This window comes from Labrus mixtus, chromosome 13 (genome assembly GCF_963584025.1).
Source record: "Labrus mixtus chromosome 13, fLabMix1.1, whole genome shotgun sequence".
Lineage (NCBI taxonomy): Eukaryota > Metazoa > Chordata > Actinopteri > Labriformes > Labridae > Labrus > Labrus mixtus.
The window spans coordinates 17,318,359-17,335,328 of record NC_083624.1 but is presented as its reverse complement, the minus strand read 5'-3'; the positions used below and the strand labels follow the sequence as shown (position 1 = coordinate 17,335,328).

At 40.5% G+C, this 16,970-nt stretch overlaps 1 protein-coding gene across 1 annotated transcript in view; it reads right to left on the bottom strand.

Moving 5' to 3' along the window:
* LOC132987127 (inactive dipeptidyl peptidase 10-like) overlaps positions 1 to 16,970 on the bottom strand; it is a 92,247-nt gene that overhangs the window by 17,048 nt on the left and 58,229 nt on the right. Inside the window, exons 4-7 of the mRNA XM_061053982.1 lie at positions 13,875 to 13,969; positions 13,303 to 13,377; positions 2,423 to 2,475; positions 1,342 to 1,423 (exon numbers count right to left, since the gene is read on the bottom strand). Coding sequence (XP_060909965.1) covers positions 1,342 to 1,423; positions 2,423 to 2,475; positions 13,303 to 13,377; positions 13,875 to 13,969 — 305 coding nt within the window. The remainder of the gene's footprint in view (positions 1 to 1,341; positions 1,424 to 2,422; positions 2,476 to 13,302; positions 13,378 to 13,874; positions 13,970 to 16,970) is intronic.

The window sequence follows — 16,970 nt, the reverse complement described above, 5'->3', positions numbered from 1 at the left end:
TCTTTAAATGAGCAGAAACTGTTAAAAACCGGTTCATCTAAATGCTCTTTACATTTTCTCAGAACGTAAGCAGACAGAGACATTTCCACATCAGAGGTGTGAATTTATCCCTAGGCAGTAGGTAATACTTGGAGACAAGGAAATGAGGGAGGAGAAGATGCACAGTTTTAATCTGCCTTTCCTTTTTTTTTCTTTAAAGAAGCAATTTGTAGGAAATTCAGTTTGGTGCGCTTTGGCGCCAACCGAAGGCCTCTCAGTGCTTCTGCACTGTCGTAAAACAAACAGGGCTGTTATGCCTCCCCCTGTACTCCCCCTCACTGAGAGAAGCCAATGACCAACATCGACTGACAAGGTACAGTAGTATCACCAAAAGTGATTTAGCTAGCGTCTACAGCCTGATGTAGAGACAACTGTTGGTGTAAGATGGATTTAGTTATTTATTTATATCCAAACCTGAGGCTAAACTGGGGTCAGGTGACTTTCTGAAGCTGTAAACATGCAAACGTTATAATAACTCTGTTTACACACGGGACATGTCTTAGATGTTTCTATTAATCACTGCTCAGTACCACAGAGTAAATACATAGAACACAGTAGGTGCTCCATTGCATTTGGGTTATAAAGCTTTTAACGGCTGACTTTCTAGGGAATTGGGAAATCTTTCAATTTCACTATCTCATAAGACTGTTTATTACAGGATTAAACTACACAATGTGTGTTATCTGGTTATAAAGATATAAATACATCTTCATTTTGGATTGTGTCTTTCATTCAAAGTAAGAATGTGTGAAATTCAGATTTTAATATAGCAAAATCGTGGAGTTAAGACTTCCCTAAAAGAGAGGAAATGAAAACTTTCTCTGGGTTTGTTGTTCTCGGCTCTGTGTTCACATGGCACTTCCTTCAGGTTTATGATTCGCTCAGAGGCTCAAACATTTTTCATACAGGTTTTTAATTTAAGTGATCCCCTCCCTGTCCCACTGTTAGGCCGGCCAGCACGTGCGGGAAGAGGGACAGCCCCGCACACTCAGGTAAGCTGTGTCTAGGTGCTTTTGAACGGAGTGTTGTCGCAGGATTACAACTGAAAGAGAGGCAACAGACCCTCCAAAAGGAAGAAGACAACCATATCAACTTTGAGATGCATATCATTACTTAAAAACTGATCACTGAATGTTGTTTACTAGTACTGGTGTGCTGCTGCCTCTGTCCCTGCTTGTGAAACAGGATGGGTGGAGTGGGAAAAGTGTGAAGAAATGAGGGAGGAGCTTTGAAGACAGCGTTTGTTTTAATTTTTAAAATCTGCTCTGAAAGCTGAACATAAACCTGGACTCGACTACTCACCAGCTGCTGACCTTGAACGCCCCATGAGGCAAACTGGAGGACTGAATCAGACACCTCAGGAGGGTTCAGCTCTCGCACCTCTCTGATATAAGGACAAATTATTTAAAATTAAAATTTACACAAGAAGTAGTAAACATTACATCTGTTTTAAAAACCAGGAGAGATACATTCACTGCACATTAGAGTTCAAAACCTTTGTGTATAACCTTAAAGGTCACATATTCTGCAAAATACACTTCACCATGTTACTCTAACATTAATATGTGTTCCTAGTCAGTCTACAAACCCCCCAATGATGAGAAAATCCTCTCCGTCTTTTGCCTGCTCCACTTTTCAGAAAATGTGTGCTCAAACAGGCTGTTTGGAGATTTTCCCTTCATGACATCACAAAGGGCAGTAACCCCTCCCCCAGGAGGGTGACATTCCCACAGCTAGGTGTTTGATCTGCCTTCTCAACTTAAACAATAGGACATGGAGCGAGAAAGCCCGAGACACCAAAGCCCTTCCAGAGAGGGGGCGTGGTCAGACACAGATTATTTACATTGAAAGCTACAGACACAGAAACAGCCTGTTCTGAGCAGGGCTGAAATAGAGGGGTTTATATGCATGATCACAAAGAGGATCAGAGTGGATTTTAGCAAGAACCAGCGGTCTATTTAAGCTGCAAGACTTCCGGTCTCTCCCTCTTCTCTTGCATCATCAGCTCTGACCTGCACCAGTTCTGCATTCTCACTCAGCCCACCACCACCCCAGCATCCACATGTATGCTCCAACTAGGGGGTTTAAGATATCATCCCATGACTCCTCAAATTTCTGCATGGAAATTTAAGCTGTGAGGAGGGATGAGATCAGAGCCTGCATGCCAACCACAAACTAAATATTTTAAACCATACACCCGTGAGTTGTTTGAAGGTGAAGTACAAAAACCTTGCCACAAATAAAATAGGATTTGGCTGCTATTACTAATTAAATATCTAAAGAAACACTAAAAATTTTGAAACAGCATTTTTTGCCCTCAATTAAATGTCAATCATCTCATTGTGGGCCGCATTACTTCAGATTAAATTCTTTGTCAACTCACCTTGTGAAGAGGTTGTAGATCAGGTATGATGCCAAGAAAGAGTGCTGATACACCTTTAAAAACAAAGCACAAGAAAAACAATCTGACTGTTGTGATGAATAGAGTTTTGTTCTGTTCTCATGAATAAATTAGGACTGCACCAGCCAAGAAGATAATTGTGACTAATACAGTAAATTAATCAAAAATGAATCATCAGAGCAGATATTCTTCACACAGTGTTAGTCTCTGATAACAATACAAAAACACACAATGCTAAACTATCGGAGAGGAATTCCTTTATTATGTTTTGTGAAGCGATTCCATTTTTAATTGTGGCAACAAAGCCTTAAGTGTGACCACGCTGTGTGTCTAAACAATTTGATGGATGAATTTTCTTTATTAATCTGCTGTTTCAAAAATTAACTTCAGAGAAAATAAAAGCAGCACTTTAAATAACTGGATATTTTGATTTACTTGAAGAGTTCATTTAAAGGAGCAATAAGTAACTCTGACACCTAGTGTTTAAAATGGATACTGCAGTCCAAATTCAAAACATCAGAGTTCAAGCAGGTTCAGTGTTTAGCCAGCTCTGTATCAGTCTGTAAACCTTTCTGTGTTCTAACCTCTTTCCATTTTTCAAAAGCATCTCCAATATTGATCCTAGTTTGAGCACGTTTCTGCTCGTGGAGCTTATTAGAAACATGCAGAGGCTTTTTAGGTCGGGTACAATCACTTCTATCTGAATCAGTTCTCTTGCCCGCTTCCATCGCTGCAACACCTGTTGGTTTGACCTGATAACTGGTCTCATATCTGGCAAACCGAGGGGTGTCCAAAACGGCCATGTGGGGGTGCCTTAAAACCGTCTACCTTCTCTGGTCCAAACAAATCCAGAGCATTCAGGAGCAGAACCTAAAGTTAGAAGGAGGACATACTGGCTGCTGCATTGTTGTCAGAGAAGCCAGCACTTCAACATAGTATGTTTCTATAATGTCTGATCATATAGTAAGGTCACTTTATCATTTCACTCAGTAGATGTCTTACAGGTTGATCCTTTAAGATTATGAAAGATTAGTTTTTTGTATACTGAAGCTTGAAATATTAGTCATTATCCAGCACATAAAACTCACTTCATCATTTTCACATTTTCAGTCATTCTTCCAGCATTTGCAAAGAAACTACCAGAGAATACCTGCACACAAGCTTATTTTTTAGGATTCACTGAGACAATATTTTATCACCTGAGTGTCCCTGCATGCTAATCCTCTGTAGTATTAGCATAACAAAATTAGAGCACAGTAAGAACGGCCCTGAGTGAAAGAATGAATACTGTGGAGCCAGTCCATTCCCCGCAGCTAAAGATCTTTTTTTTTTACACAGAAAGGAGTCCACACAGCATTCCCTCCTGATTGGGACTTCCCTCTTCTCTGAACAAAAGAAAATTCAACAGGAAGAAGAAAAAACAAAAAAAATAGTGACTTGACTGCTCCTCTTTCTCTCCTTCAAAGAAGACGTCAACATCGTTCAGCAGACGCCGCTCACTGGCGACAGCTCTGTGATGATGGCGACGCCTTGATAGGGCTCATATTGATGGGTGACACATAAGGGGGCGGATTTTTAGAGATGTGGAGAGAGTGACAGACTGATTTAGAGAGAAGCGCTGTGTTTGTTGGTGGAGTGTGGTGGTGATATTAACAGACGTAAGTTACATATAATATATAATATTATATATATTGTACCTGTTTTATTAGGCTAGTTGCAATTTCACCAACAAAAACCCAAATAGTAGGGGCGCATAGTGGTTAGTGCAAGCGCCCCGTGTACAGAGGCTGTATTCCTCCTAGCGGGTGGCCAGGGTTCGAATCCGACCTGTGGCTCCTTTCCCGCATGTCATTCCCCACTCTCTCTCTCTCTCTCTCGCCCTGGTTTCTAACTCTATCCACTGCCCTATTCTCTAGATCAGAGGTTCCCAACTTTTCAGCCGTCTATATTGTCTATATGTGAACAGACATAGCCACATTTTTCACTCTGACTTCATCCAGAGTTCATCTCGTCAGCCCCATGTTGGAATTCCTCTGTGTATTCAGAGTGAGCTGATGTAAGAACGCAGCAGGAGTATTCACTGGAGCATCTGAATATCATTAGCGTTATATGCTCTGTGAATTGAGACGGATAAAATAGTGGGAGCAATTGATGCACACATTTTGAAGCTATTAGCAGCTGCAATACATTATTAGTAAATCAGGTGGATAGTGCTGAAGTTCCATTTATTCATGTATAGTTAGAATCAGGAAAATAAGGGTTGCAATCAAATTAATTTAGAACAAAATGTTGTGTTGTAGTTCTTTGTTTCGTTTAAAAAAAAGGAAAATTATCTTTTGAGATGAAAGATAAACACATTCTACCCCCACTAAGGTCTCAGTTCATACTTATTGAAGTGTTAGTTGTAGTGCAGGGATCATAAAACCTTATTAAACCACTCATCACTGATTACAATAGTCAGCACTTTGCAACTCCTCAATAATTACGGTTATTGATAATGCCCTTTAAAACCTGCACACAGGGTACCTGAGCCGTTAAAAAAACAGATCTATGGAAACCTTTGACGCAGCAGTATACTTCAGCACAGAGCTCGCATGATTATGATGAATTCAGAAGACAACTGGAGACAGCGGAGCAGCAGCAGGCCATTACTCTCCATAGATCCATACTGTCACTCTGATGATGAACACATCTGCTCCGTCCATCTCAGGAGGAGACAGCACCTCTGAAGCTCCGCCGTCTCCGTCCCATCAGGCTCACCGAGCTCATTATCATGCTCCGACACCGAGATGTTCCTGCAGCCATGAAATTATACAACGGAACAGCGGGGAAGGCACAGAGCGTGATTTGCAACAAGCAATTTCGCCGGTATCGGCCACGCAGGACAGCAAGGTTTTTCTGGGGTGATAAATGAGAAGTGTTACATCTCTTGTTTCGGAAATACTTGCATGAAAGCATACAAGTCTCATGCAGGGTTTTTTCTGCCTAACAAAGTCACAGCTGCCACTCTCTTTTCCGGCACAAACCCACGGGAAGAGTAAAGAAAAGAGCTTGTGGGCAAAGGAACACTTTGTGATCAACACCAAACTCTATTTCAAGACAAAAATTTCCCCCCTCCTCCCGCACCTTTAATCTACTGTATCATGCACTTCTTCTGTCACAAAGTGCAGCTGTATATGCAGTCAGCACGGCAGTTCAGTCTTCTAGAGAAAGCAGATGGAAGTGAGGGGACTTTATCACAGTAAATTAAGGATTAACTCTTAAGTATCAAGCCGATTATTCAATGATTCATTATAGAGAAGAAAGAAAATTGTTGCTTAATTTGAAGATTTCCATATTGATGAAGATTAGAACCTGATAATCCTCGTTATTGCATTTATTTGCATTAATTTTAAGGTTTATAATAAAGAAAGAAAAATAGAGGATTATCGCAGAATGTATTTTGTGTTGTTGAGCTCCTTCGAGGAATCATTTCAATTATTCAATTACTGTGTTTTTATATGTCCCATTTGTTTGTCTAGATAGAGAGATACTTTATTAATCCTTTGCAGGAAATTACACCGTCAAAGCGGCTGCAATCACAGTCAAGGCATTACATAAAAAACTAAAGCATTCTTGCCTCTGTGACGTGCTGAAGGTTTTCCACTCAGTCCCAATGATGGAGCTGGCCTTCCTAATGAGCTTGTTGGTTCTGTTTTTTGTCTGCCTTGCGAGCCCACCCCCCCCCCCCCCCTCTACCCAGCACACCACACCAAAGAACATGTCACATAGCAACAACAGTCTGAGAAGAGATGCACAGAAGAGGCCTCCGGATGTTACCTCAGCCCTCTCAAAAAACAAAGCCGGCTTTTGTCCTGTCTTGTACAGCGCCTCCAAGTGGGCGGTGCAGTCCAGTTTACTCTCCAGCTGTACTCCTAGGTATCTGTAGCTGGAGACGAGTTCCACCTCAGTACCTTGGATATTAACTGGTGATGGTTTCGGCTCTCTTCCTTCCAAAATCCACAACCATCTCCTTAGTCTGTATCATATCATATCAGATTGTTTCGGTCACACCAGTCCACAAAGTCCCTGATAGAGTACCCTGTACTCCTCTTCATGACCTCTACTCATCCCACAACTGTTGAAAGATTTTCAACTTGAGCGCTCTGATCGGCCGCACAAAAAAGGCAGAGCGCACGATAGAAAAGACGCTGCACTTTTTCTCCAGGCGGCCACATTCTTCTGAGCTCCTCTGTAGCATTAACATAACAAAATTACAAAACGGCCCTAAGTGAAATAATGAATACAGTGGAGCCAGTCCATTCCCCTCAGCTAAAGATACATTTTTAACAGCTCTTTACTCATTGAAAACAACTGACAGAAGACGCTGGCCCTCAGAAAAAAAATGCAAGGTGGACACGGGACCTAACTGTGAAGGTTGTATTTAATGATGTCATCAACATTTCTTCACATATAAAACAGTAGTTCTTCTTTGCTGGATGTCACGGGGCTTCACTGACTGATCATTATGAAGTCATGTCCATACAAAGCAGCCCCTGATTAGCAGCTTATCACAACCAGTGGACAATGAATTTCCAATTTAAAGAGCGAGAATGTTTCAATCACAGTCAGCTCCAGGGTCCATTTCAGATGTTTCAGCGCTGAAAAGAACAACAGAGTTTTATCTGTCTCTCTGTAATCACAACAACGTTAACAAATGCCTCGTGTACGCTGCAATGTTAATGAGTTCTCGGGTTTGTGAGCACAGCCTGTTTCTATCTTTAGATCCACACCTTAGAGACCACAGTCCTTTATCTCCGCTGCACAGTTTGTGCTCATATCTCCAAATGTGACAATACGATAACACAAAGGACACAATGAGTCAGTGATAGGCCTGATGCAGGGACTGAGAATGGGGATTATTTTGTATAATATTTTAAAATTCAGAGGCAGTAAACAATCTATTTAGAACTCTCAAAGAAGAAATTAAAGAAATTCACAGCAAAAATGTGCATGTACCTTTGTAGACACACACTTACAAATAGCCATGAGCGAAGAAGGTTTGTGTTTGGTGTTATTTTAATTTCAATGAACGTCTTTGAGAATCAGCATTTGCTGTACCAGCTCTTTCATTCTGAAGGTGCATTTAGAGAATGAATGGAGTTAATCAACTCCAGTACACACAAATGTCTCAATTATTAGCAGCACTTTGCACCAGAAACATCCACTGCAAAGGTTATTAATCTTCATTCATTTTGGACACATAGATGACAGAACAAAACAGAGTAAATTCCAACCTTTACTTAACCTTTTGTAGAAGTGTTTTTTTTCTTTTTAAGTTCCTTCTTTTAAAACTAAAAAAGGTTTAAAGCCGGAACACTGTGGCTGCTAAATTCCACCACATACATGTTTGGTCCGTCTCCGCTCTGCCACGGCAGCTGATGTGTGCGTCCACCGGCTGCGCTGCGTCTCAGCTTCTCCAAGTAAATAGTAAATGGACTTGAGCTTGTATATTTATTTTCTAGTCTTCTGACTACTCAAAGCGCTTTTACACCTCGTGTCACACCTACACATTCACACCCTGATGGTAGAGGCTGCTATGTAGTGAGACCATCAGAAGTAACTAATCCCACAATGACTATAATCCAAGCAACTACATCGATCATACCACATACTTATTTTTGTATTTTAGTTTGTTGTGTTAAAGAAAAGGCCTAACAGAGCTGATAAGTGAAAGAGAGCAACATATGTCTTTACTTAAGCTTGATGTGAATTTCCACCATGTTTTCATGTCCAACCAGCCAGTGTTAAATATAAACATTAATGTAACCAGCCAAAATAAATAATCAGTGCATGCTACAGTGACAGAGAAAGTGGACTTCTCCTGCTTGCACAGATATGTTGGCAGAGCCTTTGTGCACATGGATGCATTTTACATGAGAGCAGCCAAAGCCTCGGTCTCGCTCCCCTGCAGTCTTTGGCCAGAAATACAAAATGCTGAGTTTTATGCATTGCAGTAATTTGAATTATATCAGTGAGAAAAAAACACAAAGAAACGAGCTCCTCCAATGAATCTGAATGTGCTACCAACAATTGAAAGAGCTGAAATAGTGGAAATGCTCATGAGGCTTTGCAGCTGTGCACCGGCCAACGCAAGGCTGATGGTTCTGATAAACGTGTGTGAGAGCAACCCTCCATCCCATTGTCAACACTCAGCAAACACAATGTTAAATGGAGAAGCAAACCTGCAGCGGCTGGCCACAGCACAAAGCCCAGTGTTTGTTTTGTGATATTGCCATTTCGGAGTTAGACATGCTGGGACCGTCGGGGGGTTAGAGCGCTGATCCTCAGCTGGGCCTCCATTGAGAATCGACAATGACAGTTTTCTAAACGCCGTCTCTGAACTGTGATTGTCCAGTCACAGCTTCAGCAGCCGTAATTCTGCATGGCAGTCTGTCAAGTTTGGGATTTCTGCACATGTCAAAGCGCCGTGCGTGGGGCTGCAGGGGAGAGATACTCTGTTTCCAAATAGTTTGGAGGGTGGAGGCTTTTTCTTTATCCTCTTTCAAAACCAGAAACTGAAAAGTAAATGAAAGAAGGATCAAAGAATGTGTTTGTTTCTCTAATGTATGTGGCAGATGTCATTTGAAGCCACCTGTTGTTAAACAGTTTCAACTATGTGCACAATGTTACGGGGGGAACAGGTGATGTATGTCCAAAAATTCTAAAAAAAAAGGACAAGCATACCAAGCAAGCATCTTTTGTGCCAGCTCTACAGCTGACTGTAAATATCAGGTCAGGCTGGGTTAGGGTTAGGGTTAGTCAGAGGCGAGAGAAAAAACTAAGGGCAAAAGTTTGAACATGTTGGTAGTACAAGCAGATTCATCTCTAAACAGACGGTTAAAAGAAAATCAACACGTGTTAGAAGAAAAATCTATTTAGTAAAATAAAAACAAGTTTAAGACCCAGAATGTCTTTTGTTTCATTCATTGAGAATATAAAAAGCAGGCTGCTGTGTTGCATTTGATCGAGCAGGTGTTATTATGTTTTCCTCTGTGCAATGAACGAAAACCAAAGACAAGATGTTTCAGAGAAGGACAGAGAGATTCTCAGGAATCTGCACTTGAGCTTCGATGAATGTGCGTTCACTTTTTAGCAAATCTTTTTGCACTGTTTTTCACAAATCCAGAGCAGAATCAAGCAAAAATATTTGATGAATGTTAAAAACCTCTTTTAACACTAGAACCGCCAAGACCGTCTGAAAGATAGTTTGGGTTTTTAGAATACAAATAACTCTTTTTAAATGAAAACTACGAGCCTCTCATCCTATGACTTTTCTTAAATATGTGTCCTGTATGTTTTCTGAAGCCTATGTGTTACTAAAATAAAAAAAACACAAGATTTCTGAGCATTTATACCTCTAACCGTGGCCGCCGTCATATTGATGGCAGTTGAAAATGAAACATTTCCCTGGATTTATTTTGTGCTTAGTTATTGTTTCTATTTATAGACTTCATATATATACGTGGGATTTAACAAAGAGCGACAGATAGATAGGATATACAGACAGATAGATAGAGACCATAGACAGATAGATACATGCTCATTCTTGAGCTGGCAAAGGAACAGAGAGAGGAACACCTGTGTGTCAGCCTGCGTGACGTTGGTGCCCACTGAGCCACAACATTCACAAGAGCTGAGAAGGAGGCAGTGTCAGACAAACACGCACTGCAAGAAAAATATGACCACTGTCTCCTACAAGGGGTGCAAGCACCCTGTGAGTGGGAAGTGCACCGTAAAGGTTGAGCACTTTTGCCGCAGGTTTGTGCATCACGTGCCGCGGCGCTGTCCGAGGTGCCGATCGTTCATTTGTTCATCTGTTTGTTTGTTCGCCGCTGCGTTATGGAGTTCTGCAGTTCTTTTTCTAGGCTATACAGTCTGTCATGCCCATAGATAGCCGTGTTTTTGTTGTTGTTGTTGTTGTTGTTGTTGTTGTTGTTATTTTTGGCGTGTGTGTGTGTTGTTCAATCATTTCCTCTATGTCGGGGAAACAAACCCAGTTGCAGAGAGGAGGAGGAGCATCGGTTATCTCTTTTTTTGCAGTGTTTTTATTAAAATGCATGGCCTAATATAGCCAACATTATAATAGTTATGTATGTTTCATTTTTGTAGAATGTGTTTTAGCAACGGCAGACGTGGAGCAGCAGTAAAAAACGGCGCACTAAAAAAGCATACAGATACTGTAAATTGACATGCGACATTTAAAAGGTTACCAATCCTGCCTTATGCTGATAAAGTTTTTGGTTTTGGTAGATAAAAGTAAGTTGTATTTAACTACATTGTATTTAACTACATCAAAAAAATGCATTATTTGTGTGTGTCTGTGCACAAACAATTAAATTTGCATATGCTGTCTGAAAGGAGGGGGGTCTAGAATGTCGGCGGTGCTCGTGTTAAAGCACATTCCTTCAGAGTGAAGGTACCTGCACACCAGCTCTCTTGGTGTGTTTGTTTTCATTTCAGTGCCTACTTGTTGTATTTAAATAAAGAAATGGAATTCAGCTTTAACCAGCTGTCCATTCAGTGTGTCTGACATATGGTGAGTTTGCTGTACTTCCTTTAACATGTGTTTGACACTGTATGGTGATGCAATAGCTGCAAATTGAACATTTGTGAAGCTGCAGCACGGGCTTCTTAATTTACCATCTCTTCTAAACGATCCACATTAACATCGCTTGATGTCCGCAGAAAAAGCGAGATACTGATAATAAATTCAAGCACACAGAAGAATATCTCTAAACAAAGAAAAGTGAACTTGTCGATGTTTACATATATTAATTTAAGAATCCTTCCCCTTATACCACAGCCAGTATGAAAGCCGACACAGATACAGACGGCTTTGTGCATTTTGGATGTGGCTGGGTCGATAATTCTGCCTATGTCCTTCTCTATGGATTTTCGTTCTCAGATGGGATTCAGTAGAAGTACAACCCTGGAATTTCTCCTCGTCAGTCAGTGCGTCCAATTCAAAAACAACTCTTCGTACAAGAGTAGAACTTTCTTGCCCGCTGGGGGGGCGTCACATGGAAGCTATGAATAATATCAGACCAGATCCAAAAATACACTCATAGAAGTAAAACAGTGTAATGTGACTCTTGGGCATTTAAGTTTGTGACTGAATCAACAGAACAAAAGATGAACACTCATGATACAAACCGTCTTTGATAAAAAAAGATATGAACCTCACACAAACATCTCAGGGGAGCTCTAAAGTCCCAAGCTACTCGAGTCTGCTTTAAAGAAAACAAGCAAATTAAATCTGCTGCTTAACTACATTTACTCTGGGATTCTGGGTCAGCTTAGTCTGAGTTTGACAGCTATGGCTCCTTGTCTCTTTGTCATCTGAAACAGTGAGGCTTTTTGGATTCATTCATCTGACTTGTTTAAAGCAAAGACAACTGACACTTGTGGGTATTGTAGTTTTTAGGGCCACCCGTCTTAACATCGACCTACAGGACCGTTTCATTACAGGACAGTCCAGTGTGTTTTTGTTAAGTTACATTAAAGACAGCTGCCCATAAAGACAAAAAGATAGGTTTTGATGCTGATTAGAGCTCTCCAGAACAGCTATCGATGTTGTGCTTTGCCTCTGGTCACTTCCTGTCACCACCTGTGTGTCTGATTGGACTTAAAGCTGTTTGTTTGCATTTCCTGACGTGTTTCTTCCTCTCTAGATCCTTGCTTGTGTTGTTCTTACTCTCTGATGTATGTCGCTTTGAATGAAAGCCTCTGCTAAATGAATTGTAGGATTGTAGAAATCATCATGCAGGAATCTGCACTTCAGATTCAATAAATGTGCTTTCACTTCTAAGCTAACCTTTTTGAAATGCTTTTCAAAAATCACAGAGCATTCTCTCTTCTTCTGGTTATTCAACTCTTACTTTTCAAAGTCAAGCGAAAAAATTGTACAAATGTTAAAAACACTTTCAAGCACCTTCCTTCAGAAAAAATGTACCTGATTAAAATATGCAAACACAACATGACAAAGAAACCAAGACCAACAGCAGAGATTGTTTGGTTTATCCCTCCATGTGTTTCTGTGATTGCTGTGTCATCATATTCAAAGAATCAAATTGGTGAAGAGAACAATCAATCGTGGTCCACTTGCATGTTAAAAATGTCAGTCACAGTTTCTGACCCTTTTACCATTTCATGTCCATTTATATTGTTTCCTACTTTGTGGTTTTAAAGTGTATATTTTCAAGGCACATTGTGTTAGCAATGTTTCCTCCTCAGCCCTTGAACACACACCATCAAGTCTTTATTTAGAAAGTACAAGTAGACTTGGAAACTCTTTGGTCACAGGTAGCCCTTCCTTTAAGGGAAGCCCCCTGACCCATGGTGCAACTTGTAAAGATATAGGTGTGCTTAGTGATAACAGAGTATGTGCACCTGCAACAATGTGATTGTCTGAATACAGATGCTATTCAACATTAAACCTGCCATGTTCAACAAAACACAGAGCCTGAAACTATCAATGTTTATGGAAACATATGGGTCTAAGTGCATGTCTTTCTCCATGTTTTAAAATTCATTTCTGACACATTAAAACTTGTCGATTGAACAGCCCGGGGTATGTTGTGGTATGTGCCCCAGTTTTATTCTCACAGATAAAGCATTCCTCCTCATATTTCTTAAACTCATGCCCTTGTGCTGGATCGATGTTGGCTTAAACTCACAGACTCTGAGCAGACAGATAAAATATCTCCATGCTGGTCACATTTCCATTTTTAGTTCATGAACTGTAAACTTTCTGCAGTATAGCAGCCCCAAGCCTGACACCAGTGCCAGAATATGCAACCGGAATATTAAGAGGTCCTCACCTGCTTGACATCATATCCCAGAAGAACAAAGTTCAGATCGGGAGAAACTGCAAACTTTGAGGCCTTAAAAGTTGCCTGTGGGAAGAAATAGAAAGGCAGTCAGATCGTTTTCTTTAATTTCACAACAAATCACTTCATTCCTCCAGCTGTTTAAACTTAGAATACTTTACAACAACACTTGGCAAACACACAATTGTCTCATTTCAGGCCCAGAAGCATCCTCACAAACTAAGATCAGAGTAAAAAGTTACACTGAAACTTCAGTCCACATCGGCAGGTCACAGAACCTGCTCAGGGCAAAGCAGGTTTCCATGGTAACAGTAAGGTATGATGTTCAGAAAATGAACTAGACAAACAAATCTGAGGTCATGTTATCTACCAGAGATTACGGTGATAAAAATCCAAGCAAATTCTTTCAAATGTGATCTAAACATGATTGCCATTTAATAAGGACTACATGACTTTTTAGTTTTGTGGTACCTACTGTGATTAAAATGAGTAAAATGACCTATAACCACTGGATTCATTTCTGAAATGTGATAACAAAGGCAGCATCTGTAACCAGCACTTACGAATGTTGTGTTTTTCAGCAAGAGTTGTGTCTCGTTGTTGTGAATGTCGGCTTTTAGAACGTCACCATCCCAGCTGCGAAAGATGACTTCTTCATCTGAGTCAGAAACAGACAAATAACTTCATTCATTTTAGACAAAGGGTTTAGATAATTCCATCAGCTGAAATGACAGAATCAGAAACAATTTATCTGCGGTAGAAGAATATCAGATGTTCGCTTCCATCCTTGTGGTTAATTTTATTCTTCTTTAAGAAACATCACAACTTCAACCATGACTATCCTTATAAGTAGTTTTGTCACCAGTTTGTTGTTGAATTCTGAATTTGACGACCCTTAATTATTTAATGTTTAGATTGACTAACTTTTCTCTTGCAACACCGTATAGCCCAGTGGTTATTTCACGTGCCCAATGTACAAAGGCTACAGCCCTCGTTGCAGCGACCGTGGGTTTGAATCTGACCTCGGCCCTTTGCTGCATGTCATCCCCAACTCTCTCCTCCCAATGTTTCCTGTTTCTCTTGGGATGTCCTGGCAAAAATGTCCCCAAAAAACGTTTTTTTAAGTGCAAAATGACTCGTTAGACAATGAGTAAGGATTAAAGGATTAGGCAAAAGAAAGATGCCAATGGTTCCATGAGAACAGTATTTGACAAGAAAGGAGAAGCTAACAACAACAACAACAACAACAACAAGAAAGACTCATTCAGGACAATCTGTCAGAGACAATTGGGCTCAATGAGATTACACTTCAACTTCATCCTAAAGAAACACTGAAAGGAGAGCCTGGAATAACTCAAGTCTAATCCCACACCAACACTGCAGTCCTCAGAGGTCCGAGTTCCATGAATGCATCTGACAGGTGGAAATCATCTCAAGGTCCCATCTCATGTAAATGTCAACGATCCAGCTCTGAGCCATCAATCTCAGCGAAGTGGGGATATAGACTAATTACATTCAAAACGCTTTGGACAGGGAAGTAAATATGAAGGGGAGATGGATTGCTTGAGTTTAACAGGCAAAAAGACTGAAGCAGCTTTTTAACCCTCGTTGTAGCAAACCACAGTCCTTTTTTAAAATTTTATATGCTGTGCAAGTATCGAATCAATGTTGATATAAAACATTTTACAGAGAAAGTAATTGGAAAATGGGGCACTGTCTTCCGGAGTTGACAACAGTTCCATCAATAAAGGCTCCGAGGATAAAGGTGACAAGCAATCTCAGCTGTGATTAAAAGTGTCCCAGTTATCCAATGACTCACCACTGTTTCATAAAGGCCAAGAAATTAAAGGCAATCCCCTGTTAAGCCAAGTATTGACACTGTTACCGGCTGATAAATTACACATCTCTTGAACTTAATATCGAGGTGTTGAGATAAAAACACGTTTCAGATTGTGGTATCGGTGGAAACAATAGAAATGGTTCTCTCACTATTGACTTGACTTGGTTTGGGAATTTAGAGGTTGAGGCTTAAAAGGACTTGACGTTTGAACCTCTATGTAGCTCTTCAGTCTTGTATGGGATCAGCTACACCCAAAGGAGGATGGAATCCTTATCATGGAGGAGCTGGCACTTACATCCTGACCTTTGTTTTCATAGCAGATTACATTTCATTTCATTTGTTTTATTTCGTTCTGTTTAAGCTGCACAATGTAGAGGCTTCCTTTCTTTTCAAAGAGGTGAAGGAAGAAGAAAAACTACGAATTACAAACTATGAGTAGATATTCTGACAACATCCATTCCTGTTAATCTACCCAAGGCTTCCTGTGCATGGTAGCTGAAGTGTGTGGGAGTAATTGTCTTTCTTTCATGATCTCGCAGTGAAAGAAGATCTACCTTCTTACCTGCCTGATACTGTTTTGCTTGTCTGCTTGACTGTTACCAATCCTGCATATCCCATTGGCTATCATCTGACCAACATTACACTCCACTAGGAGCGATCCCCAACTTTTTGGGGGGCTTCCCTGGTGCAGCCATCAGAAAGCGATAAAGGGTTTCTAACCATGACTTCCTTTGCCGTGTGTTGTCTTTGTTAACCATCCAACCTGCAACTCAGGAAGCGAGAGAGGTGGTGGTGGAGAGACAACATGTAATACAGGATTGTTGGCCGCACTTGCATATAGATATCTGGTCCACAACTTTAGTTTAAGCTGAATCATTGTCAGGCTTCCAGGATGGCATCAAAGCCGATGCATTCCTCTTTTGCTCTCTTCAGGACTGTTTTCATCCGTACCCACTGAGATGCCAGTGGATGATACTGAGCATATTACCAAATGGAAACCACACCTGGTACCAAGAACTGGCCCTATGACAAAATATTCTGCTTCTTTAAATGGAGATAAACCTGCCATTACCAATAAGCTATCTTTTGCACAATAAATCATCAAATTACACTATTCTGCTTTTGGGTCCTTCCATCCGGCATCCCATTTATGGACTGAAATCCATTTTGTAAAATCCAGAAAACTATGTCTTTTGGTTAAACCATTTGAAAAGAAAATATGTCCTGCCTTACATAAGCTGTGGAAAAATACCGGTCATCTTTTGGAACATGCCACCAGCCGAGGGCTGTGAGGTTTGGAGGCCAAAAAAGGTCAGCACCTGTGTATGAATACGCGATGCTGCTGAGTCATAGTGTTGAACAATAGCCCCTGTCAACAACCTGCTGGTACAGTATGATTAATTTGTGCTTTGGAGAAGAACAAGTTTGACCTTTTTGTATCCTTATGGTCCAAACAGATAGAGTAATGACTCATCACAGGATCAAACAGCTGCCAGGAGCCCTTGGCAGACTTAAAAGGTATTTGAAAAACTTATTGAGACAAATTAACACATTTACGTCTGTCACTGGAAACATTTTTAGCTGGAAACTTCTTGATTTTTTTTATCATATTATATGTCTGGTAACCCCTCCATTTTAACATGTATCACTATTTTGAATAATGGCCATAGGACTGACTTTGTAATTGAATTGTTTTTCCCTAAAAGTGACAATTTTAAACATAGCTGATAACTTCTATGTTAGACTGATTAAATTAGAAGTGTGTCCATCTCGTGCTTTTAATGGATTTATCAGACTCAAATCTTCAACTTGAGATATA